The following is a 27,749-nucleotide window of genomic DNA, read 5'->3' as shown; positions in this document are numbered from 1 at the left end:
CTGAGGAAGAATTTAACTTAGAAGCATCACACTTAGCACTTCAAATTGCCTCCTTAAGGAAAATTGAAGGAGTAACCTAAATTAACAGCCAATCAAAGTAGTGATAGCCACACTCTGGGTAAAACATGAATTTTCATAAGTTATGTATTAAGACAGTTTATGTAGAATATACGAGATGAACAAAAAATGGTCTTAATGTGTAGGCTAAAATTGAAGTTTTTATTTGCTTCTTTTATATTGAATAACACTAATTTAAACTAAATAAAATACATCTAAAATGTAATAAATGGATAATTGTTTCATATTTCTTTAAATTTCTTCATATAACAAAAAGGTGTTCACTGTAGCTGTCAATGATAAATGTACAATAACAATATTTAAATATTGACAAGTTGGTTTAAAGCATTTCTAATGTGTACGGGGATTTTTTTTTTTTTTTTTTTTTTTTTTTTTTTTTAACAGAGGGCCAGGTTTCCTAGGCCTGGTAGTTGCCTCTCAGCCATCCGGCTTATTGTGCACCCTCTCCCAGGTTTAAGCTGTATCAAATCCCAGGCCTTTACAAAACCCTGAGATCTTCTGAACAATGCCTTCCTGTTCCAACCCCTCTTCCGTATGCATAAGAACACCTAGGGATCTTGAGCGTTTGCTCTCTGTGTGTACGGGGATTGATTTTTAACCAAACTTTGGATGCTATGAAGACAATGTGTCATTGGCGAAGAATTATGCAAAAACATCAGATGTCAAATTGCCTAGTATGCACCGATTTCAAGGTACCAGCATAACATTGTCGTCTCTGTATTGGGTACTTAAGTACAGGTAAATTTCTTCAGAATAGCCTTGTTTTGTGTTTTATGTCAAATTATGTTTTGTTTCTTATCATGGGTTTAAAAATATTGTTCACGTATTACAGTTGTTTTTACAAAATATCATAATTCACTGATGTAACCAAATAGTTTGACAGGATTAAATTATTTCTCATTATTTTAGCATGAATGTAAAGTTACTATGAAATAAAACAATTCCATACTGAATCTTTTGGTTGTTAATTTCATTTTGAATCTATAAATATAACAATAGCAGATTTTGTATTTTCAACCAAATTATTATATGTTCATTTACAGTACACTTTAACCCATTGCGGATCGTATTGTTTTGGCGCACAGGCACCAGCGGGCACAAATTAATTTACGGCAGCGGCCGCACGAACAGCAATGGTGCGCCACATCGTATCGCTCGCTATTGTATACTAGATAATTCAGCTGTGAAGGTATTCGTTCAGATGGAACATGGGCCTACTGGGGTATCCATGATGTAGGAACGATAACACGCGAGCAAGGTTCCGGGGTGGCAGGGATGATGTCTGAATCATAGTCTAAATAAAGCGGCTCGGGCGAAGCGATTACAACATCCGGGCCATTGTCTAGACTTAACCCGCCAACATGTACGTCTGCATCGATTAGTTGTGTCACTAACCTCAAAAGTATTATAATAACAACTAAGGAAAACACCCAATCAGAAGCGCTAAAAAGCAGAGAGTAAACTTATATGAATAATTTTTCAACTTCGACATACAACTGCGATCTGTAGGATATTTATAAAACTTTTGAAAACTCTAAACATAGACCGTTGTTAAACACTCTTAGTTGACAAGTGAAGACAATCGCCCAATCTATCAGACACTAATAGAACTATTTGGAGGGAAACTTAAAAGCAGATCGCTTTTGCGACCTGAGCTCGTCATCGTGCCGTTAGGCCCGGCCGCTGCGTGATGAGCCCAGCTCGTCAGTGATCCGCAATGGGTTAATGTTTTAGCGCACAAAAACAAAGATTAAACTTTTTGATTGATACGTAGAAACTAAAACGTTCCCGCTTACAATTGTTTATAATTTTTTAATAAAAACTTATTTTTTTAGATGAATTTGACAAATTTTAAAAGCCTTCAACTTTGAAAAACTATTACAATTGTAACGCATTAATGGTTTCAAATTCATGATAAAATGTTACATTTACATATTAACTATAGTAGAGTAAAAATGTATATATCATTAAAAGAAGTTAGTGCTTAAAAAGTATAGTTGAATATCTCACCTATAATTTTCAAGGTATCATAAAATATCACTGTTTATATATTTCCAACTGAAATTATCACTGACTTCAACTCTAACAAAGGCAATTAAATTACCAAATAAATGTTAACTCACACTTTTGGGTTCGATATCTACTCTTGCCCTGTATTGTCAAGAAGCCTAGTCCCGAAATAAATACTGCCTATTTTATTTATTAGTCTATGATTACTCACAAAATATTATTAACAAAATGATGAATGACGTGTCCAAGCTCCACAGCAATTTTTCACTCTTGAAATGTGTTAAGGCATTTCACTGCCGAGTAACAAAGTGAAGGAAATCCAACCAATACACAAAATCCAGCAAAGCAAATTAAATACATATAAAGCATAGAAAGTTATGAGTAATATTAGTGAAATTGTGTGCAACATGCCACTAACCTTGGCCGACTCTTTCAGATGGTTCATGGAGGGGTCGTTGATCTTCTTGCCCGAGGCAGCCTTGGTAGCTTGGATCAGGTCTCCTAAAGCTGAGGCCACGTCTTTCACAGCATTTATCAACATAACCTAGAAGACGTAGAACGTTACAACATTACGTTCTGTTAGTACATAATCTATTATAAACTACGTCTTAAAATGTGATCTTCACAGGTACTTTTCTGTAAGTATTACTTCGAAAGGAAAGTAATAGTAAATTGACCACTAGAGTTTGAAAGAAATTGAGCATTTACAGTGAATGTAAAAATGTTTAACCTTATCTCTTAGTGGTTTTATTATGCTTCCATAACTTAATACGTATTTTTCAACCTCTCTTTGTAGTTTACTACACCTGTCTGCCTCTTTGATCTTTTTCACTTCTCAAAAAACACAATACAAGTGGTATTACCCATAGTCATCTTATATAGGACTCATTCCAAGAGTTCTGAACATTCTTATTTCACACTTACAAGAACTTCTTTCCAAAGACTCAAGGTTGGTATCATCTCTTTGAATACTCATTTGAGAAGACCACCGTCTATGCTTGACATCTTGGGTTGTCTTTGATCAATTGTTACCATTATCCTGTATATTTGTGATTTCTTCCATGTGCACACCTTTCTCAACCATCCTGGCCTTAAAATTCACCCTTGTTAATTTATCGAGTAGTTGACTCTACCCTGTCCCTTGTTTTAATGCGATTACAATTCATTTCCCCCATTATTTGATAACAATTAAGCACTCAAATTGTTAATTGTATCACCCCCAATCAGCCTGTCTTCAAATTCATTTTCAAATTATTATAAAACAAATTTATCTCTCAATACAATTATTGTTTTCTTCTCAAATCTCATGTTTCTCAATTTATTGTGTGCATCATTTAAAAATTAGTTTTACTTGTATATCTTATTTAATTTCCTCACAATTCATTAATAAATTGAGATTGTTTTAATACTGCCTCAGCCAATAAATAATTGTGCTGTGAGTAAGTAATAAACCCTCACTTTACTGTAATTAATTGGTTGTTAAACCTAATATACCATAATTAAATTCTGCAAATTTGCTGTAAAAATTTGTTCTATTTAAACAGTTTATATTATTCTCTCGGTTTCAAATCTACATTAAATGTTGTTGGGGTTCATTAATGAACAAGTGGTGGAGGTTTGACCAATGTTCCCTTACACCACACCCGGCAGTCGTGTTGCTACCCTTATGTTTCATCAATTATTAGTATTTTTGCGCTGTGGTACTCATTAATCAATAGTGTTACTCATAATATTAATCACCAATTAATTAACTTTCATTGTAACCTTGTAATTATATTTGTTCATAAGCTCAGTTCACACATTGAAGCATTGTGTTACATTTATAGTTTTTTCTAATTTGCTTAGTAGCGGTAACGTTCCGCACTTGCTGAGGAAGCAACAAATGTTAACGTAACACATAACGTAGGTATGGTGGGAAGGATAATTCAATATGAATGTTGAGTTTAGCTCTAGATCACCTTCCTCTTAGGGCAGCATCTGAAATCTGACGCTACCAAGGACTTGACGAGTCATGTTCATCTGAAGAGATAAAAAAAAGTCGGTGACGAAGAAGCTCAAAACTAACACTTTACATCGTTTCAACATCAGACACACATAGACTACCAAATATAGTGTAATCTATGTGAAGAAGTCTTACCTAGAAGATGTAACTGGAGTTAAACTCAATATTCACAAATGTTATTATATGTACGAACTTGTTGCTTCTCTCAAAAATAGAACATTAGTATTCTCTAGAATAAGTCAAAAATAATCTATAATCTGGGTACTGAATTAAGTAATACAATTACTGATTCTCTAGTCTATGTTTAAAGATCACCATTTGCCCATGTTATGTGTTACCATAGAAGAACGTGACGAGTGACTGAAGTACCAACCTGGGCTTCTGGGTTATTGGAGCCGAGAGAGGCAGCTCCGAACTTGACGACCTCAGCGAGCTGCACAATAGTTGATACAGCATTCTGTGCAGCCACTGCTAACTGCTCCTGCGAGGACGCCGCACCTACACAACACAGTTCGCTACAGTCTACAGTCGCCACATTCAATTTAGAGTAAATTCTGAGCATTTAGTAACATTGTGCTTTGTGAAATTATAAATTAAGAACACACAAGAAGCTAATATCCTTTTAGTGTTAAATTGTTTCTTTGTATGTTTTACAATTCATTTTGGTGAGATATAATTTAATGTAATTATTTTACTTCCGATAAGAAACGTACTTTTTTCAGAGTAATGGAAGCACTACTTGAATTTAACATGCTCTTAAAAGATTATATAACATTTAATTTAATTTTGGTACGATATAATTAAAAGTAATTATTTGCTTTCTGATAACAATAAAAATTAATTATTTTCTTTGAAAATAATGGAAATATTAATTACACTTTATGTATTTTTAAAAGATCAAGTAAAAATTAATTTTAAAACTTCATTTTTAGTTGAAACAAAAAATAAATGTGGACAAGTTATTAACGCATCATTAAAAATTTATTATATTAGATCTGATATTAAAGATTTCTTATTATTTTTAGACATTTTTCCCTTTTGTTTTTTTGTTGCATAACATTGTGCTCATATTTGTATTAGGTACTGGGAAAAAATCTGTTCCATCCAATTGTTTATTACAATACAGTAGAACCCCTCATATCCGGCCACCACGGGACCGAGCCCCTGGCCGGATAACGATTCGGCCGGATAAACCAACCTACAGTACACAGCACTTGACGAAACAAAACAATTGTACTGTATTGTACTAACCGCACTGGAAAATAATCAATGAACTGTTTACAGGTTAAACCTATTAGCTCAACTGAGGACAACACAGGAAAATGTAAACAAATAGATACACCAAAATAACGCAAGAGTCGTGGGAGACTAGTGCGTGCAACTACGTGTCTGCAAGCCGTGGTAAATAAATTTCGATATTGGCTTCCGGGAAGTGGCCGGATAAACCGAGGTGCAGTAAAACCGAGGCCGGATATGAGGGGTTCTACTGTATAGGATGAACAGATTAATAGAAACAAACTAATTTTGATGTTATAATTTTAACTTTACTTACTCGGTAGAATGTTCAAATAATCCAAAATAAAAAATAAAAATCAATTCACGTTCATTTCTATTATAAAGTCTTGGTTATACAAAAGTTAAAGTTTAAATATTTAAGTACAGTTTACATGCTACACTTTAACTATTACAAAAGGGATTATGGAGTTACAATATTGAACATTGTATGAACTGAAAGTATGAAAGAAAGTTTGAGGTGGTCTACTCATTAGTTCAATATATATGTGCCCGTACCTGCTACGAGGGTTTTTGTGTCCTCGACGAGTGCCTTGGCTGTCTTGAGTATGTTTTCCCGATGGTCAGCAAATTTCTCTTCATCATTCTCGGCATGCAGAGTGCCTGCGGTGGCAAACATGATGGTGGTGTCCAGATCTCCGATGATACCTGATACAGTGCTTGCAGCGTTGATACATGCTTGAGTTCCTCTGGACCCTGCTTGGAGCGCTGCCAGTACTTTGGAAACCTAACGACCAAGTTCATAAGATGAAATTTACAGACAAAATTATTCAGAAACAGTAAATGACTTTATTGAAAGACTGATTAATGTTGTCAGATTAAATTGGAATTGTTCAAGCCTACATAACCTTAACTCTTTAAACTCCAGGTTCATATTTATTTTGCAGCAAAATTTAAAACACAAATTTATACTTTATTCTATAATTTACATGTTTAATCTACAAATCACTACTTGTAAAAATATAACCCTCAATTACGAACGTTTTATGGAATAAGAGGTTTAGTGATTTAAAAATACAAAATATTGTATCACAGAGGTTCTTACAAGTTTTGGACAATACAACTAGATTTCATAGTTAAAAGGATTGCTGATATATGAACTTCTAATATGATAGGCATATTGTGTAAAACCATGTGAAAACACTTCTAGAGTGTTTAAAAAATTTTAAACTTTAATTTAATACCACTAGTGAATTGCAACACATATTCCAATAATTAATTTAATTTTGCGAGGCTTTTCAGAATCAAGGATTCCACGGTCAGGTGACTTCACAAACAAATAAATATTTACATTTTCTAAACAATAAGTACAAAATTAACATATGGTAATGGATTTGGAAAAATGGTTCGCCAGTATAAAATATTTAAATCTTAAATTTTAAACTATTCAGCTATTTTAACAATTCTTTGTCTATATGGATGTTTAGAAACCAGGAAAAAGTTGATAATTTGTGCAAAGTGAGGATAGTAATGAATCTTTTTCTTATATTCTAGTGAATAAAGGTTTGTGGCAACAGTGCCACATAGTTCAGTGCCTAGCAATGATTACACGTTACTGGCTGTTTATTATTAAGACAGTTAGTTTACTTTGAATATTTTGGACAGTTGATTATTGTACTCAATAAACACGCATCTCGTTAACCTGTATATACAAGTTTATTATTTAATAGGAATCAACACAACCTTTTCCTATAAGTTTTTTAAAGTATGAAAAATACTTAAAAATGTTAAAGTAGCAAATATAAACTTGAAAATGTTTTAAAAGATTTTCAGTGATAGACTGTATTACTTAAAATTTTCTAAGATTTGTAAACAGTTTCTAAAAGATAACAGTTTGTAAAAAACTTGAAAACTTTAGAACCGTAATGGTAATAATAATATACATGAAATCAGAGAAGACACAGAGAAAAAATGTAGCCTAATGTACAAGTTTGACATTTTTAATTAACAGGGTTGCTACAGGAGTCCAATAATGAAATTCACTGACTTTTCCCTGATTTCCAGACCAAATTTTTCATTTTTCCCTGACTTTTTTCGATGCAATCCCCAGGGTTTTTGGCTGCCTGCTTCATGCGCCGCGTCGTCTGCAGGCTTGGACTCGGCGCGGCGGCAGTAAGTTTATTTGTGTAAAGGGATTTTATATTTTTCCCTGACCAACGTCGAAATTCCCTGACTTTTCCCTGACTTGAGACCGGATTCCCTGACTTTTCCCTGATTTCCAGTCCTGTTTTTTTTCCCCTGACTTTTCCCTGAGTTCCCTGATTTCCCGGACCTGTAGCATCCCTGATTAAAGAAACCAAAACGAAAGTTGCCGTGTCAATGAAACATTTTTCTTCACCTTTTCGGAGATTGTCCTGGCATGGTCAGCAACATCTCTCTGTGCGACTGTATCTCCCGGAGCCGCCTGGCACATGCCAGCCGAGCGCACAATGTCGATACTGGCTCGCCCCAGCTCCACCACAGCACTGGCTAGACGCCCTGCCACCTCGGGGTTGCTGGAACTGGCTCCAGCCCCCGCACAATCTCCTGCTACTTGTGTATACTGCCGGGTCAACTCACTGCCGAGATTGCCCAGACTGCTCATGTTCCCACTGCCACACTTGCTCACCTTCAACATGACATACACGCACGATTAGTTAAGTCTTACACTGACTTTACAATAATAATCATTCAAAACTGTGTAACTAACCTTACAGACTAGATTAATGATCAGGAAAAACATAGCAAATTTCAATTAATTCTCAAATATACATAACACAATAGTACTCTTATTTTTCATTTATACAAAACATGAGCCTTTGAGAAATTGCCTGAGTATGGAGAAATTCGTTTGTATAACAATTTGCCCAATGATGTCAAATTAGAGAATCGTTTGGAGAGTTTTAAGAATAAAGAGTAAAGGGCTATTTGCTTACAGTGTTTCTACCTAATAATATTTTCAATACATTTTTTCCAAGAAAAGTTTATGTCCAGATCAATACCTAAGAACTTACAATATCAACAAGCATTCAATGGCAGAGGAAAAGTTAAATTTCATCCTCGCAAAATAGTGGTAAAAATTGTCTTATTACTCATATCAATTTGACACACTGTGATCAACAAGAAGTTAAGGAAATTACCTTCAGCACTCAAACCCATAATCAAAGTTATTGTGGATCAGTATCTCACCATTTCCTGAGCAAGCCTGGCGATCTCCTTGGAAGAGGCCACCATCCTCGTCTGGTAGTCGACGAAGGAGTCCGTGGAGTCTGCGATGAACGAGCGACGTTGGAAAGGTGTGTTGGGATCCGGCACACGTGACATGGCACGAGAGATAGTATCCACCAATCCTGTTACTATACCCGCCTGGGTGGCGAGGTCCGCCAGAGTGGCGGTCAGTTCCGCCAATGCCTCCCTAGTGCCCGCCACACATTCGTCCACATCGGAATGAATATTCACCGCCTACACATATCATCTCATTTTGTTAAAAAGTTCAATCAGAGTGTGACTTATTGTTTGTTTAATTTATAGCTTTAAACAAATTATTACTAACTGACAATATGAAAACTATTGCAACTATTTGTTTGTCAAAATTTTAATTTCTCAAATACTAAAAATTGTTCCACAAACATATGTGAAACATTTGTTACAAGCAAAAAAACGTTACAATAATACAACAGAGCAAAGTCATTTGTGAAGATTACAATAGAAAAAAACTGTACAGTTTTTTATAGTCAACGACAGCTGATATTAAAACACAGCTTCCACACACATTCTTTCTTTGGAATACAATTTTCAAAATGAACCATGTACCAAGATATAATGAAAATTCTTGTAAATGTATAATTATGCAGCAAAAAGCACTGCTGCAAAATAAATAAAAGAAGAGCTGACTGGACTATCGTTAGTGAAGTGTCTAACATGGTGAAATCTACCTGACAATAAAGTGTGATTGGCTGATGCTGAACTCTAGAACATACCTTGGGATTTCCACCACAATCTTTGGTAACGTAGAGCAGTTGTTGGGCGCACTCAATGACAGTCTTTGTCTGATCGAGCAGTAACATTTGCTGCTTGGAGTGTACCATATTGGATGCTGCTCCGATAGCGCCAGCAGTCAACGGGTCACAATAAACTACCAACCTCTCCACCTAAAATAAATTCATATAAGATTACATGTGCTACCACTACGACCGAAACCACAGTTTTACTTCAGATTAAGGCGACACATCAACTTAAGTAGTTGTAAATAAAATGTAACATAATGTCTTAAGCCTAGAACGGGTTATCACCGGATATTCACAGAGAAAGGCGTTTTTAAGTGCTAGTGTTGGATATCCAGCAAACACTCAAGCACTTTTTTTCACGATTCGTGATTGCATAAATATTCATTGATCGATTTAAAACTCAAATAGTTGTTATTTAATGTTAAATACAGTATTATTGGCTTTTATTTTATCAAGTTGACCATCAGGGGGTGGCAGGAAGGGGAAATATGTATGATTGTGTTTGTTATTGCCTCATGTAATATTTCCGCTATTACAATAAACACCTTTTTAGTTATTAGAGGTCGCAAATCTAATGTTAATCTAACTAGTGAAAAAATTATTTACTTAACCACTTACTTATTTTGCAAATTAAATTTGACTAGTCAACTAATCCAGTCATACAAAACATTTTGTGAATTTTCATGGATCAGTACGGATGTAACTTATTTAATTTGAAATAACATGAGGTGTCTGATTTAATTAATTTAAATTAGCCGAGTATTTAAATTTTACAGAACAAATTGCACTTTCAGGAACATAATAAGTTTATACAGAGAATAAAACATTCTACAAGTTGAACTAAATAACATTAAATTTACAACAGATATCTAATACGAACCGCATGACCGATGTTCTCCGCTTCAGCCTTTGCGGCACTGCGCAGTATTTCCAATCTATCGGACAATTCAGCGGCTGCACTGTCTGTCTGTTCCGCAAAGCCCTGCAGGCTGTTATCTCTGGAGGGAGGCAGGTTCTGGGACAAAGCCAACAGAGCTGCCTGGTCCAATTCCGTTATTCTCTGACCCAGCTTCTTGATGGCTTCTTCACATTCTCGCTGGCCTGGTGCCTTATCCCTGAAAAGTTGTCATCAAAGTCTAGTAAAATAGGCAAATTAAACCAATAGTTAACCCATACGTTAATTTTATATTAAACATGTATACCCACAAAAACATAGGGATACTTTGCAAAATTAAAAAAAGGAAATTAGATAATATAGAATGTTTACTCTTATACCTTATAGAGGCCACCAGTTTCTTGATGGAATCTGAGACACTCTTGCTCTGGTTAGCCAGCAACTGCCAAGTAGGTGGGTCCTTGGGGGCAACGGCCAAGCTCTTGGCGGCACTGACCATGACGCAGCTGGAGTCTATGATGGCACAGCCGGCCTCCACGATGGGTTGCTGGGTGATGCGAGCACTTTCACTGATGCGTGCCGGCTGGCTAGCGAACTCCGGTGAGCTGGCAAATGTCACCAGCGACTCCACAGCGTCCAGGAGAGGCACAGTCGCGGCAGAGCACGATTTGCGATTCTGATCTGAGTAGTCCAAGTCCAATGCTGTAACAACGCTTTTGTTAGAACAAGACAACCTCATAATATTGTGCCTAACATGTACTAACGGACTGGTCAATTGTAAATTAAACGTATATTCCTAGAATTAAGTATACCTTTGATTTCCTTGACAAGATTGGCAGTGGAGTTGGCGACATCTTTGGCGGACTGCACGAAATGTCGTTTGGCAACGGGGTTGGCGGTCTTGGAGCTGGCCAGCCGACAAGCGTTACACAAGGCACTGGTGTGTTTAGCGATTACAGTCGCTGCTGAAAGTACCTGTCAAACATTTATCACATTGTAACTGACTGTACAGAAAAGTAATGAATAGCTGTTGTCATTTTGTTAGTTTAAGTGTAAAATAACGTATTAACTGCAATAAATGCTAATAAGTGTTTACAGTAAAATATGAATGTTCCTTGGAGAATTATTGACTTTGTACAATTGGTAATTAATTGATTGAAAAGCACTACTAGTCAAAGATATCACTCTCTAACAAATACGTTTTTAAGGAAATAATCATATTGACAAAATAAACGTACTTCATAGTGTTATATCAGACTTAGGGGCATATTTTGAAATATTTTATTTTGAGAACAGTATTCAAAATTTGTCTGCTAGACTGGCTCAGCATTGACACGTCAGACTGATGACCAACCAAACAAATAATTGACCATTCAAGTCTGCTGATAGGTCAATGATCAGATCCAAAGGGAGAGGACGAGGGTTAGAGGATCTGTATCTTTGCAAAATCTGATTAAATTACTGTCCAATTTGTGGCTGTATTTTAAGTTAAAACTTTATAAATCCAATGTTAAACCATCTTTTGATGTTATTATTTGAGTAGCAGAAATATGTTTCATTCAATACTAAACGGTTTTTTTGTGTTTGTTGACCAGGAATAAAAATTGTGTTGTTATTTTATTTTATAAATTATGCACATGTAAATTTATTATCATGTGTGTTCATGTTCTGTTTTACAATTGTTAATGTACTTGTGTGTGTAATGTGTTGCACAATTCTAATTTATTGACAGTCGTTTCTTGTTCACGACAGCAAATTCTATGAAGTTGAGGTGAAGTACTAAAATTGAAAACTCTTTGAAACATGTCACCGTAATATGAAATGATTAATCACTAAATTGTTTAATTTGAGATAAGTATCTAAATTAAGTTTAAAAAATAATCCTGGAGTCATTCACCATTTACAGCATGATTTCTACTCTAACATTAGACCACATAAATATATGTTTTTATCACCTTTTTTTAACCTAGTTACTCTTTAGCCTGTACTGTTACGTACGTTGTTCTGGGTCATGCTAGCGGTTTCCAAATTAGGACAAAGTTCTAAAGCGCAATCATTAGCATTTGTTTGTTCACTTTATTTTTAAAAAAATATTGAAACTTTACCTCATGTTGCGGGTACTATTAGTGACTAGGGTCTTTAACATATATTCTATCCAGTTACTGTAATTTTTGTTAAAAAAAAGATAATTTTTGATGATTGTTTAACATTTTGTTCTGAATGCCATGTGTGTAGTGTGCACTTTTACATGTCGCGCAGATAAAATTTGTTTTATTTTAGTTGGTGGTGGAGTTGCACGTACAATATCTCTGTTGTCACTTGATGTTAGCATGCATTTTAAACTTGACCATCTGAGGAGGAGAGCAGATCCTAGTTCTTGAAACTTAGTTTCAGTTGATTGTTAGAACACTTAGAGAAAATGGACCGGCCATTTTCTCTAACTTGGAAAGATGATCTAGTATAACTATTCAGGACAAATCGTGGTATTGTAAATCACCTGTTGCTGGTTGCTTGTGGAAGAGGAGAGACTTGCACAGGCGCCCTGGATGGCTTGGTATGCTCGGGCGAACTGGGCTTGGTCTACAAGGCCCTGCCTGGCCGCCACACTGGACGGCTCACTCACTGCTAGCAGGTACGCTGCCTGCGCCGCAGCCTCCACTAGCCCGCAGATTGAGTCGCTCACACTGCGCACGGACTCTCCAAACTGCTCATGCTGACAGCGTTTGGCGTGGTTCGCTATACCAGTCATCCCATCACCTGTCAATGAGTTTCAATTAATTAAACTGTAGACTGCCCCTAACTTGTATGTCAAATTGAAATTGATTAGTTATATCGAACCACATTAGATAAAAAGTAGTAATCAAAACCAAAATTTCTGAATCTCAATTCCCATTCCAAAATCTTCCTAAATGCTTTCTTTTAAGCCAATGTTTGATTGGAATAAAGTTATCACCAAACCATTTCAAACTATTCTTTAAGTAATTGTGAATAAATTCTTATAACCAGTATTAATCTTTAAAACGGTTGCGTATTAAAAATTGGCAATTACTTTTAGAAGGTATCGTCTTTAAATAATAACCAAAAAAGATTATGCTCACGTTATATAAGAACTCGCTTTGGCTCAGGCACTTCTGTTTCCATGACTGACAATATCAAACGACCATCACTACAGATAGACGAGAGTACGCATCACTATTTTGCATTGTTGAAATTACTCAGTATTAAGTAGTTTGACATAAGAAAGATACGACTATCACTATTTTTCCAGCTTACTCACAGCATTGCCAAATCACCAACTTGTCTTCCTACATTTCTAGTACTTGTGGAATTTAATAAAATATTTATGACTAAGTATTTTCACTCACTTTAAAATACAAGTCATGTGAATTACATGAAGTGGATAAATATATCTGTAGTATGAAAGTTAAAAGTTTGGAAATATAAGATTTTTTTTATTTTATAATAAATGCTGGGTTAGATACCACCATTCTCAATTAATTACTTATTACATTAACAGGCACCTACTATGATCAAACTTAATTTTTTTTAAAGACAGCATATGAATTGCAGCTCAGTTTGTATTGAATTGACTTTAATACTGAATCATCATTATGCACGCTAAAAAGGCATGTATAATTAGGGTAATGAATTTGTGTAGGGATAATTGTGACTTTTGTCTATCAATTAAAGCAATAGTCGAATCTTGTTAATCAATTCTCAGTTCTGAATCTTTTTTGAAGATTCGTAGGATTCAAGATTCAACATAAACATCCAGCTAATTTTAACTTATCATTATTGAAATACGTTTAGCATATGTTCTGAATTTTTTTAAGTACTTAGCTAAAACACTAACCAAGACTCTTGGATTTCTCCATGACTGTGTCCAGACAGTCAAAGTACGAGGCGTCACTGATGGGCTCGGAGGGGTTGTCCAGGAGAGGTCTCATGGCCTGGATGTTGCGTATTGCGTTGTCACACTCCTTCTGTCCTGGAGCGGCTGAGGTGCACACATCTACCAGGTAGTTAACACTGTCCGTCACGGCCCTGCCACATTAAACCGCCAGTGTTAGCAAATGGTTGATAACTAAGTCTAACTTGTATGATGTACAGTGCTGTAATTACTGATGAAAGAAACTGGCCCATAGATACCTGGCAGCAGCAGCGAGCTGGTTTTTGGCGTTGGGGGCGGCTGGATCTGCTGCCACATATTTGGCTGTCACAAGAAGTTTGGAGGACACCATCGACACATTCTTCAGAGACACCACCATCTGCCCGCGCACTTCCGTGTCCTGCAAATAATTAATAATGGTCCTTATTAATAGTCTTAAAGTGTTCCCGAGTAAGGAGGATATAAGACTGATATTAGGGATGTTGACAGGAAATGGTCCCCTAAGGAAACATCTTATGAGTAGTGAATGTACGAATGTAGACTCTGTGGAGAAGAGGAGGAATCAGCAGAGCATATTTGGTTAAATTGTCCTGCCATTTCAAAAATTTAGAAAAGATTCCTGAGAGCATATCTCCTCAGTTCCATAGAACAGGAGCCCTCAAATCTGATCGGCTTCTTTAAGTCTTAGATTCTGAGGACACAAATATAAGTAAGGGAGGCGCAAAGGTCCTCTTTAGGACTAAGCGCGCGGGGGACGACAAACCGTCTTTTTCCCTCAGGAAAACAAAGTGTTCCATAGGCCAATTTCAAGTATATAATGCATTGGGTGTATAATAATGATATTCTCTATTGTAGTGCATTTTTATTTTACACATATAAGCAATAGAAAAACTTTTCTGATTTAGTTTTGTGTCCTAGTCATTGGAATTTATAAGTAAGTAAACTGACACTGATATTTACAAGTAGTAAGATCATCATGTCCAGGCTAGTATAATTTGAAAACGAAAAGTCTGAACGCGAAAACTAAGTACTTGCAACACATTTACTGATAAAATACCACATAATGATTACATTTTTACAGATCTCCACCTACCTTAGTTTGACCAGCCATTTCCATTCCCACACCGAGGATGTCACCGACAGCATTCCCGAATTTGTTGGACGCCTTCTCGAGATGCTGAGGTGACCGGACCGATGAAACCACTTCAGTGCTGGCATCACTGAGTCCTGCTGCTGCAGAGTTGAGTTCGGCCTGGAGCTGTCCGTACGGCTTGTCTGATGGTGGGAAATCCGAACGGTCCAGGGCAGCTGATGCCGCGTGGATCGTATCTATCGCAGCATCCACCGCTCGCTGACCAGGTAGTACACTGATGCAGTCGTTCAGGGACTGTGAAAAATTCAAACAAAATACTTGGATCAGACAACTTTGTTTATTTTATTAAGGACTAATATATGTGAAGCCAGAAAATCTTACCAATTTATTTACTGAGTACAAAGTAAGCAAAAGAAACTGATTAGTAAACATACTTTTCACATCACATTTTTATACCTCTTATTTAGATTACGTTGATTGCTTAGAAAATGGGCATATTGAAGATATATAGCTGTGAATACTAAAATATATCAAATTTTTTCCATTTAGACTGGATGCATCTTAATTTTGGAATGAAAATTAAATGTTTCTTCTTTTTTCAAGAGTGGTTAAAACAAGGTAGCCATGAGGACTAGCTACAAAGTTTAAGTGTGCCAGATTTATGTTTACTCTCCAAGTTAATCCAGTCGAGGGTTGTGAAATACTAGTTCCAGTTCTTACCTAGTCTGCACAAAGTGATAGATTCGTCTAGTGTCATACTTAATCTTGCGTTATCGTTGTTTTTACGCCAAATACCATCATAAAATGTCAATTAATTTTAATTTGCTATCCTGACATTGAGTAGGAAACAGGCTACATTCAATAGGTTTCAGGATTACGTTTGAAACTGCCAAATTGAAAATAATTTCTGTGAGCAGCACGGTAAGATGTGAACACATATGAACATGTGAATCACAAGGGCATTTCTGTGTTCTGACGTAATATCAATATTGTCAGCATTACACGGACTTTTGTGTTATATAAATATCAGCAAAATGTGAGTTTAAATAAATACCTGAGTGCACCAAAAATAACAGCTCATATCTTGATTGTATTAGATCTTGTATTGACTACTAAAAAACAGTTTAAGGACTTAAAAATATATAAAATAACTTGAAAGACTTCGATATAAACTTAACAATTCAGTACCTGGGTAACTTTCTTTGCAGCCTGGTTGAGGTTATCAAGGTTGGACTGGTCGTGCAAAGTTCTCTTTGCTTCCTCAATCAGAATCAGTGACATTTCCAGTACTTTCTCTGTGAAAATCACCAGCCTGCAACAAACAAAACTAAATAAATACAAAGCCGAGATGGCAATAAAACAAAAGAATACAAATGTTTACCTCCAGTTATAATACCAGTAAAAAAAGACGATAAGTCTCTTCCTTGTACAGTTGGATTTAATAAAGGACAGGAAAATTATGGAGGAAGGTGTAATACACTGTACCTTTGCTGAGTCTCCTTGTGTTGTGTGCTGGCCGCTACTACACGAACTGCGTTGGTGAAGTCGCGCAGAGAGTTGGCCGTGTCACGAGCAGCTAGTGCGGTATACATCTCGTTGCCTTGTGTGGCTGCACTTACCACCTGTGCGATGTTGGCATTCACGTTCTTCGCAGCACTGCCTACTTGATGAACACTGGCTGAATCAACCTGCAAACAGAATGGAGTATTCGTTATAAGTCATCATAGCTCAATTCATAAAGGTAGACTGACATAAAGAGATTGTCCACCTACATCTGGACTGGATGTAGAAAAATTACCTTAACTCGCCTTTAGAGTTGTATGTTATGATTACAACCACTGTTGACAGAAATTCAGGAGTTGCGTAGATTTTTTTTTTACTTACAACAGTTGACAGTTCAATCAGCTGTTTATTTAAATATGGTTATCGATTCATTTTTATATCAAAGCTGTTGTGTTCCGATTACATGATGTAAAAATGAGTGTATTTTTGAAAAATAAATCATTGTTCAAAATTTTACTGTATTTCATAAAAAATTACTATATGTGGCTTGAAAAAAACTGTTTTTACTTGAAAAAATGTACAGAACTTTAAACAGAATTTTTTCTTTTCTTTAAATAAACACACAATTCTCCAATAGTTTTTAATTTCTTACACAAAGCCTTTCGACATCCAAGAAGCCATCGTCAGGTTTGATTCACACCTGACAATGGCATCATAGATGTCGAAAGGCTTTGTGTAAGAAATTTAAAATTATTGGAGAATTGTGTGTTTCTTTTAAAGAAAATAATTTGTTTTCCAGGAAGAAGAGATTCAAGATATTGAAGAATTCAATTCAAACAGAATAATTAATATAATCTTTATCCTCACATTTAAGTATTGTACGTATTGTGATATTAATTTCGGTTAGACTTTATAAGACTAACACAAAAGAAACTAGGAATAGAAAAACACACAATAATAACGAACCATATCTCCCGGCAGGGGACGCAGCTGGCCTCTCTCTGCGGCGTGTTGCAGCTGGATGGTCTCTTCGCGTAGACTAGTGACCATGTCCGTGGCGGCATCCAGCTCCAGAACGGAGCCACAGGCCTCCTTGGCACGGTCGGCGGCAGTGCGTAGCTCTCCCAGTGCTGTACTGAGAGATGCCGATGCGCCTGACAACTGCAAGGCTGCTGATTGGTCTGTCACTGTCGGTAACACCCCACGGCAGCTGGATACCACCCGACCTCCAGGCTGCAATGTAATGTTAGAATTAACGCTCACTGCTTCAACTACCACAATTACTTCAACTACCATTATTAAATTAAAATATCTGTGTGATTATAAAACTTTAAAAATGATTTATTTTTCTTACGTACACTCCACAATTATTTTAGCATATCTTTACATGGAGCAACAACTTCTAAAAATCTTGATTCAATTCTAAAAGTACACAAAAAAGGGTAATAAGAATTATATTGAATCTAAAACCATAAACCTCAGTAAAGGAAAAATTTGCGGAACAACAGATTCTTACTGTTTATGTGCTATTATATGTTTATGAAGTAATATTGTCAGTCAGGCCAAGAATCGGAGAGCAAATACTTAATGGTACTAATCACCAGTACAACACAAGACAGAGAGACGAATTGGCTACTCCTTCTCATCAATTGGCACTTTTTTAAAAATAAACCACAATATGCTGGAATTAACTTTTACAAGAAAATACCTGAAAATATACAATCAGAATCTTCTTTTTCAAAATTTAAAAACAAACTAAAATTGTATTTAATATGTAAAACCCTTTATTCATTCAATGGACTGTGAAGATACTGTGCGGTACTCTATTTTAATTTAGTAAAAGATCATAAATACATGGTCTTAATTTGTACGTTTTTGACACCATTCAATTGTATTTATGTAATACAGTATGAATAAAGAATATTTTGATTTGGTTTTATTACTGTCTCTAGATCTGGTCCAACACAAAGATTGTAATTTTAATTCCGAAATTACTTTTTACTCGCTTTACATGTTTGTGCTTTTGGTGACAATCATTAAGTGGTCTACCACGAGAAAAGTGTAAAGGATCATTTAAAAAGGAAACAGTTTATAAGTTGTCAACCAGCTCTTGGGGAGCTCGATCAGTTCTCAACTATCAAGTACTTTTAATACCAAATTTAAACAATTCCATGACATCTCTCGTTTTATCTAGGGCATCACAAAACAGGTTCACACAATTGCATTCAGATGCTTCAGAAGAATTTATCATAAGCTAGTGAGCTCTTTATATTGACATAATTGCCAACCATAGAAACAGGCTGCCAATGTACAGTAACAAATTTTACGAGTAACACAGATGAATTTGTGTGCTTTGAAAATTACAAGTTCTACCAAAATGAATTCAGCGAGAAGAGATATTACAATGGAGCTAACACATCCTAGCGAAACTAGACTAGGCTGCCACACACACAGCAGAAACTTTCCCGACAACTTGTGTCTGTTGAGACATTAAGCGGACTGTGATGATGGTGGGATCAGTCCATAGACCATTCAGGAAGTCACCAGAAACACACAGAAACAGAAACTTGCTGACTACATTACTGATAAGGCAGTCATCACACATGGATCCAATAAACTATTGTTAATCTATAAGGATATTGCAACGCTTTTAGTAACATTTTGGTATAAAAGATTGAGGTAGCACACTCGGCCTGACCTGGAGGAACTGATGGCTGGCGCTGATCAGATTCAGTTGTGCAGTGGCGCTGTCGGGCTGAGCGATTGTTCCTTTCACTCCCTGTACTAGGCTGGGTATATTTTCCGCCAGGCTTTTGCAGTCAGCGTGTAGCTCCTCTTGTGCCGCTCTGTTGGTGTTGTGCTGAGTGACCCCTTGAGCAGCTGAGATACACTGTGTCGCCGTACTTGCTGCTTGCTTTGCTGCGCTCTGAATACAAAAAAATTCAGTTAGTCTCCAAAAAAATTTAAAGGATTGACCTCTATGAAAAAAATAACTCTCTATTTGACATCGTCTACTACGGAAATGTTTTACCTCCAAACGAGTGACGAGTGTCTTGCGTAAAGCAGGTGTGGCAGCCAGAGTAGTAGCGGCACGCAACTCCTCGACAGTGTGACGCAAATGTTGTTGGCGTGCCGTGTCGTGAGGATTGCTAGCACACTGACGTGCTGCTTCCACCATTCGAGCTGTGGCCTCCGCTAGAACCTTCGCCGCAGCCAGGAGCCTCCTCTGAATCTCAGAGTCCGGCTGTTTATCTGCTTCTCCCTGACAAATAAATCAACGATAATTACAGTGTATCAATCTAAACTCTGATGCAAGACCAATTTTTTACTCCTTCATCATGAGTTTTAATTGCTTCTTGATGAAGTTAATAAAATAATCATTATATTTTAAAGTTTTTTGGTTAAGATTTTTTGTAATGCAGATTGTAACTACAAAAATTTTGGTTTACACACAAAAATAATGCAAAATCTACACAAATGTTCTGCTCTACTTTTTAAAATAGATTAACCCTGGAGCTGGCAGTTAAAATTCCTGTAGTTTTATTCAGAATATATTGCTTTATTACATAATACCTGTACCTGTATTAGAATAATATAACCTACTAATAAATATATCTCATTGCTCTACATGTATTTTACATTAGGTATGTCTTGAAATTAAAATTTTTAATTTACGTAATTTTGGGGAGACTATGCATAGCAAACTAAATACAAATTTAGAAACTGATAATTCCAAAATAACTAAAAGATAGAAAAATGTCTAGTTTCAGAAAATATATAGTTCTATGTAGTTTTTACAACAAACATTATTTGGCGAGTGAGATAGACTCTAATACGCTTACAGTCAAATCACTAACATTTGAATAAAGTTGCAATAGAAATAAACAATTACTCGTCATTCACACAATGAAATCGAACTATATTTATGTTTTGTCCGGTAATAAATATACCAAATCAAACTACTGAAATAAATATTTTACCAAATGAAAATAAGAACACAGTGTACTCAGTATGCAGACGAGAATGGCAACGGTGACTCTAAAGAAACAACGAAAAATGATCATAAATAATAGCAGATTTGAAGGATCAATAAGGACAAAAATACTTTATGTGTTGATAAAACAACTCTTTGTCATTTCAATTGTACCTCAAATGTTTTGTTTTCTGGTCGGAAGCTTGAGAATATTGAAATTTCATCATATATTGGTCTAAGTAGGATTAAGGATTTTTTTGACAAAAATAATTTTTTATTAACTTCAGATGAATCTAATTATATTTCTTTTTCTACAAAGCAATCCAGATTAAATTTAAACTGTGACATTTTTCTAGACAATGACAGACTTAACCCTTTTAGTGCCAACATCCGTATATACAACTACCGAAGAATGCAGACGTCCGTATATATGGACGTTCGGAGTAAAAGTCATACCGCAATCATTTTTTAACTTGTTATAAATTTGTTGGTATACAAACAATCAGAATGAACCAATCTACATAAAAAAAATAATAATAGTAATATCGTAAGGTTAGTCAGGTGTTTGTTTAGCCATGATAGAAATGGTCGTGGTTGTTGCATCAGACAAAGTTGTGTCAGCTGATAGTTCACGTCTAACCTGTGTGTTTGGTTGTTTGTGTTCCTGCTTCCACAGTGTTTAGTTTGTTGATAAATAGTTTACTAACAATGTTTTACTAACGTAAAAAGTAAACTTTAATAAAATGAAACGCTCGCGATCTCCACTTAGCGAGAATACAGTTCTTGCTGTATTAGAATCAGATGATTTGAGTGATGGTGCTTTGAGTGACAAGTAACCATATTTGTGTTACCGCCTAACTATAATATCTATGTACAAAAAGTGTGTAAATTTTTTTTTCTGATATTTTACAAAGTGTACATTATTTTTTAAGTAGAAAGTAGTTTCAGACAGTTTTTAATGGTTTCATAGTGGAAAATATTATAAGCTTTATAAAGAAGCTAAATAGTGTTAATAACACAAAAAAGTGGAAATGTAACTTTCTAAAAAAATTAACATGATTATTTTGGTTTTTGAAATATTAATCAAAACTTTTTATGTGAGTATTCAGTTTTAATTCCTCTTTCAAGTGATAGTATGTGTTATAGTGAAATAATTTTTTAAGTACTATTTTTCATGTAAAACTGGAAAAATATAAAAACTGTAAGTAAAATGTCTACTTTTTTAAATTTTTTTAAGTTAATTACATTTGGAAATATAATTTGCTTTATAGTTTTTTATAAGGGAATTTATTTTACTGCAAAACAATGAAAAAATTAGGAAAATATCTCAATATTTGTAATTTTTACAATTTTTTTAGTAAAACACTGCAAAACGGCTGAAATAGGCCTGGCATCCTTCCGTAGTATTATGTGAAAAATCACTGGCATTTCTCAGACCAACTTTTGATTTTTTGTCTGGCACTAAAAGGGTTAAACAAGTAGACCACACAAAGTTTTTAGGACTTATAAGAGATAAAAATTTAGCTTGGGATAAACATGTAGATCATGTTACCAATAAGACGTCTACTGGTCTATATGCATTGCGACAAATGGCAAAAACTAGCAATTTACATACAATGAAATTAATATATTTCTCATTGATCCACTCACATTTAGCTTACGGAATAAGCATTTATGGAGCAACAACGATAAGCAATTTAGGTAGGTTGTTGGTCCTACAAAAAAATCTTTGAGAGTCATGAAACATTTAAGATATACAGATTCTGTTAAAACATATTTTTCTGAACTCGGAATTCTGACAGTATATGGTTTACACATATTTGAATCAATAATTTATGTAAAACAATTTTTTGATCCTATACTAAAAACTAATAAACGTACATATAATACTTGTTTTAATAGACATATCGATCAACACAATCTCGAATTTTACAAAAAGGAAACAAATTACAGAGGTGCGAGATATTTACATAATTTACCAAAAAAATGTATAATGGAAACAGATCTGTTAAAATTAAAAAAAAGTAAAGGATTATTTAACTAATTTGTCTCTATATTCTTTTGAGGAATATTTCAATACAAAAACCAATTATTAATTCATTTAAAGAGGAATTGAAGATAAATTTTAAGATGTATGTTTTATCATTTAAATGAACTAATGTTACCGTTTTATTAAATGTATATATTAGTATTTAGTTTTATTGTAGTGACGCTATTCTTTGTATCTTGTACATATTATGGAATGACTATGACCTAAATATCATCAAAACAAACGACTAACAACTTCAGGGTTAAAAACGTATCATTAATTTTTGTTGATAAAAGAGAAAATGTAAGGTTTGACAGCAATAGCATAGTGGTTCACTTTGTAATGATGTGTACCTTGATGGCCTGTATGAGCTGAGCTGTAGCTTGACCCAGTACCCTTGCTTGGCGGACCATCTCTCCTGCATCCCCAGTTGAAGCAAACAGTCTGTCCGTGGCTACCAGTATTGTCTCCACAGAGCTCTCCTGAATACTTTCTTTCGCTCTTTCTCGGCTGCTCAATCTAATTTTAACATAACAAGATCCAGTTATAATACAAGCACAGTTATGATCATACTGTACGATTCATGAGTCAATTTTTTTTGGTAAATTCATTTTTTACCTCATCATCCATATAGGAAAAAGCATTGTGATGGTAAAAAAAATCTAAATTTTGGTCTCCAGAGGGAATATTTGTTTTGGAACCTAGGTAAAGAGGGATTTTCATAATTGTTTGTTCTGTTCAAATAAGTTTTAAGCATCAGTTGTGACCAAATGAGAGGACCAATAGTGACCAATTATGGTGGATGTAGTTAGCAGATATACAGATTTGTCTTGGATTTTTTGATATTTTCTATGTTTAAATTTTACAATGTTTTTGGTAAAATATAAATTTTGTTAGTTAACTTATTATTACTTATATAGCCTAATAACGTTCAATAGAATGACACAAACTAAAATTATTCTAAAACTCTAAAAGCTATGAAAGATCATATTATATTTTAACCTGAAATGAAATTGAATGGCGACTATATAGATCGTTAGATTTTGATCAAATTAGTATAAGTTAAACTAATAAAATGTATCCAGGAAAATCTTAATTTTTAATAAATTTGAAAATAAATTAAAAATTGGGTTTTACAAAAATAATTCTTTTTATTTTTTTGAACTATTTTACGATTTTGATTAAATTTTTACCATTTACAGCCTGTTAATGATCAAATGGTATATGAATTCCCATTAAAATAATTATTTAAGTTTGATTTCATATATCCTAGAATTGATACGTGGGGACCCAAACAATGTTCTGATACTAACTTGATATGGTTGAGCAGCTGGTTGAGCGTGCGGGTGACCTCGGCCGCTGCCTTGCTCAGCTCCTTGAGCAGGTGTTCATCCTGGCAGCTCTCATTACAGATCTGCACCAAGCCCTCGACAGAGCGAGCCACTTCCTGTACTGCAGACATCAGCTGTTGTTGACAAGCCGGGCTGTGCAGAGTCGGCGCCACTACCTACAATGTTCGTAAACACACAAATACATTCAGTAACGCATCTCGTACACTTCTCAACTTCATATTTTGATTTTTTATTGCGTGATGATAGTGAAAACGGAAATAAACATTTGGAAAATATAGTTGGGAAATAACTGCGATGAATTCTTTTATTTTATGTACTCGGAAATTAAATTAAATTAACTGAGAAGCAATTTCCAATTCATAGAATGCACCTTTTTCTGATTTATAATCCACACACTTTGTCACTGAGGAGAGACAAATTATTAAGAAGTTAGAATTTATAGCAGTGAAAAATAACTCGTTTGTATAAGTTCAATATATTGAGATCAACAAAGTAATTCTTTTTTTCATTACTTTCCATAAATAAATTATTAACCTTGGCGCAGGCGACCAGCTGAGAGGTGGCCAGAGCACACTGCGTGGCTGCGGTGATAACTGTGTTTTGCTGGTCCGACGGCATTGTCCCTGCCACAGACTTGGCCCGCAACACTAGAGCTGCTGTCGTATTGGCCACTCCCTTCGCCAATCCTAAATATCACCAACACAAGTAAAATACAATGTAAGTAAAAATAATGTGCTGACGTAATTATTCGATCTTAATGGAAGAAGCAAACATAAACTGCTCCATAAAAATGTATGGCACCTCATCAAGAAATTAATTTGTAACACGAGTGAAAAATCAAAATACCTCCAAACATTTGAAGTCACTACACAAACGTAAAAATAAATTTGTAATAAACCAATTGAATTTTATAATCACTCACTTAAATACAGTCTTTCCATATAATACTATTGAAACAATAAAATAATTCGGATCATAAACCCTTTCTCAACTACTACGAAAAATTAAAGATCAATAACATGAGGTTCTATTTTTTTACACAGAGGAGACTTTGGGAGCTTAAGGCAACTCATCTCTTCAAAACATTAAACAAAAGATTTTCATATTCAAATTTGTTATCTAAAGAAGCAACTAGAGGCTTTAAAATAATGAATACTGCATGTTGATTTTTAACACTTTTAAGGGGAGAGCTGATGATCCCTTTACTAACGATAAACGGTAACAGTAAACGGTAAACGATAACACACAACAAACACCCCATATGTCCATACCAAAAGCAGTTGTCTTATCATACAGCTGATATCCTAAATTCTTGACAAGACATATATGGTACTAATTATCTTCTTTTGGGTATTTCAAATAAGAATGTAACTTCTAACCAATGTAGTTTTTTCAACTTACACAATGAAAAACAACACAAGACTCCAAATAAATATGGTAATTTCATCACACAGTTATTTGGAGTAGTTAATTATCGGTATATGGACTAAATAAGCAATATATTTTATATACCTAGAAGGGTATCTTGGATTTCACGCGTCTCCTCGTCCTCGTCTCCGATAGTGGTCAATACACGATGAGAAGCCTCACCTACGCGACTGGCGGCGTTCAGCAGTGACTGTCGAGGCTGTAACAAAAATCCTCTTTAGTTTATGTCATAGGTACTATTACATTTGTTCATGAAATATACAAGAGATAAAAATGTACAAGGAAAAAATAATACAGGTCACTGTGACTAAAACGCTAACCTCTTTGGTTTCCGGTTCTGCGGCTCGGAGCAAGTCACTGAACGCAGTGCACAGTTTGCGAGCTGCGTCCAACAGCTTGTCCCCACTGTCTTCGTCGTCCATGAGAGCAGCCAGCATGCGCACGCCGCGTGACATCTCTGGCAGGTTGCTGGTGATGGTGGTGATAGCAGCGCCTACTGCCGTGTGGTCTACTTCGTCCACTGACCCTGTTGCCACAACATTATCAAATACCTCACATTGTTGCTTCCACTCAATTATGAACAAATATAGCTGTCATCTTATTTACTCAATTTTTGTATAGGTGTTTTCAGTTTATTATTACAGGGGTTTACTTTCATTTGTCAATGTTTTATGGAGATTACTATTTTGGATCTGGTTTCAATTAAATTTGACTCAAACATGATCCAAGTCAGATAAAAAATTGTATCTTATTTAGACCGTTGATTTGATTAAAAATGAATAATTTTTGTATACGACACATAAATGTTTTGGTTTGAAAAATAATCAATAAAAATTTGTATCAAATCAATTTAAAACTTTTAAGGATGTTGCAGTGGTTTACTTTTTAGCTAAATAAATCTAATGTTTAAAATAGTAAGAGAGTATCTGTAAAGTAATATTATAATAATTTTAACAACAGGGGAAAGGTGTCAACTGAGAAAAGATGGCTAACTTCTTAGTAAATTTCACTTTCTTCCGTGACAAAGTCAAAAGGTGCGTTTTATGAATTGGAAATTATTTCTCAGTTAATTTAATTTAATTTCCGAGAACATAAAGAGTGCAAGAGTAACGTAATAATGAGGACGTGTCATATACAGTACAATAAAAGACCCTGCAACAAAACAATCTGGCTGTTAGAAATGCACGTTGTTGATCTTCTTAGATGAAGATTATGCAGTGACTGGTTCACACCGTCTGATTGTTGCATATTGTCCAAATTCAATGAATTAACCCAATGTAAGGCACTTGACTATTTGGGTCTCTATAAGATTCACTCACGGTGTAAAGACTAAGGTTAAGACCCAGTCTTAAAAAATTGCTGAGGTTTTGCTTAGAATACCAAAATCTTTGTCCTCTGCGGTAAAAATTATCATCTTCCAAAATAAATTTATCCACTCCTATACAGCTCTTGCAACAACTGAATATTTGTAACATTTATCAATTATCAATAGATTACTTGAACCATATAAAATCAATATAAGATCCCATTGATCTCATTTAGTGGTTACCTGTTCATCAAAATACCACCAGGATTTTGGTGCAGTCTTTTACTGATGATGACTACATGGAGGGCGGTGAGAAATTTTTTTGTGAGGGAAATTTAAAACCTATCTTCATAAACACTAATGTTAAAGTGTACTTAGACAGATTTATAAAATTGCTCAACACTTTTCAAAAAGCATTTCAGAACTATCTGTACCAAATCTTTTCCAAGACCTGTAACTAAAGCAAATGTTTATTGAGCTGAATGGATGAGTAAAGTGAAGAGAGGACTGACCAGAGGTGAGTGTGACAACTTGTGCAGTGGCTGCGTTCATGGCTGCCAGCTGGGAGCTCACATTTTGTTTGTTGGTGTCCAAAGTTGTTTCCTTCCATTTCAAAGAGGCCTACACAGAACAAGAACAGTTTTAATGCCAAATTATTGTTATAAATATATGCTACCATTGTTCACTACAAACATTTTGTGCCACAAAGAGAATTAGTGAAATCAAATCATATCATGTTTATTGACTTGTACCAGTATTGACAATGTCTATTTGCCACCAGATGGCCAAATCAAAAGTACATGTACCTATGTACTATTCTACAAACTAAATAAAATAAAAATCATACAGAGGTTGAACAGTAGCATTTACAGTGAACATTATATAAACTCAGTGGTTTGAGAAAGTTTTCCT

At 35.1% G+C, this 27,749-nt stretch overlaps 1 protein-coding gene across 2 annotated transcripts in view; it reads right to left on the bottom strand.

Annotated features, from left to right (window-relative positions):
* The window catches only part of LOC124369999 (talin-2), a 142,469-nt gene that overhangs the window by 29,687 nt on the left and 85,033 nt on the right, over nucleotides 1–27,749 (bottom strand). For both annotated transcript variants that reach the window (XM_046828262.1, XM_046828261.1), the window contains exons 14-37: nucleotides 27,350–27,458; nucleotides 25,852–26,057; nucleotides 25,616–25,730; nucleotides 24,638–24,789; nucleotides 24,065–24,258; nucleotides 23,105–23,270; nucleotides 19,781–20,011; nucleotides 19,448–19,675; nucleotides 17,716–17,982; nucleotides 16,732–16,934; nucleotides 16,435–16,558; nucleotides 15,247–15,540; nucleotides 14,414–14,553; nucleotides 14,118–14,308; nucleotides 12,762–13,021; nucleotides 11,077–11,239; nucleotides 10,645–10,966; nucleotides 10,250–10,484; nucleotides 9,343–9,513; nucleotides 8,552–8,824; nucleotides 7,722–7,991; nucleotides 5,882–6,110; nucleotides 4,464–4,588; nucleotides 2,507–2,632 (exon numbers count right to left, since the gene is read on the bottom strand). In XM_046828262.1, the coding sequence (XP_046684218.1) occupies nucleotides 2,507–2,632; nucleotides 4,464–4,588; nucleotides 5,882–6,110; nucleotides 7,722–7,991; nucleotides 8,552–8,824; nucleotides 9,343–9,513; nucleotides 10,250–10,484; nucleotides 10,645–10,966; nucleotides 11,077–11,239; nucleotides 12,762–13,021; nucleotides 14,118–14,308; nucleotides 14,414–14,553; nucleotides 15,247–15,540; nucleotides 16,435–16,558; nucleotides 16,732–16,934; nucleotides 17,716–17,982; nucleotides 19,448–19,675; nucleotides 19,781–20,011; nucleotides 23,105–23,270; nucleotides 24,065–24,258; nucleotides 24,638–24,789; nucleotides 25,616–25,730; nucleotides 25,852–26,057; nucleotides 27,350–27,458 (4,794 nt within the window). The remainder of the gene's footprint in view (nucleotides 1–2,506; nucleotides 2,633–4,463; nucleotides 4,589–5,881; nucleotides 6,111–7,721; nucleotides 7,992–8,551; nucleotides 8,825–9,342; nucleotides 9,514–10,249; nucleotides 10,485–10,644; nucleotides 10,967–11,076; nucleotides 11,240–12,761; nucleotides 13,022–14,117; nucleotides 14,309–14,413; nucleotides 14,554–15,246; nucleotides 15,541–16,434; nucleotides 16,559–16,731; nucleotides 16,935–17,715; nucleotides 17,983–19,447; nucleotides 19,676–19,780; nucleotides 20,012–23,104; nucleotides 23,271–24,064; nucleotides 24,259–24,637; nucleotides 24,790–25,615; nucleotides 25,731–25,851; nucleotides 26,058–27,349; nucleotides 27,459–27,749) is intronic.

This window comes from Homalodisca vitripennis, chromosome X, assembly GCF_021130785.1.
Source record: "Homalodisca vitripennis isolate AUS2020 chromosome X, UT_GWSS_2.1, whole genome shotgun sequence".
In the NCBI taxonomy this organism is placed as follows: Eukaryota; Metazoa; Arthropoda; class Insecta; order Hemiptera; family Cicadellidae; genus Homalodisca; species Homalodisca vitripennis.
Note: the sequence above shows the minus strand (reverse complement) of the source record. Positions and strands in the feature narration are given on the sequence as shown.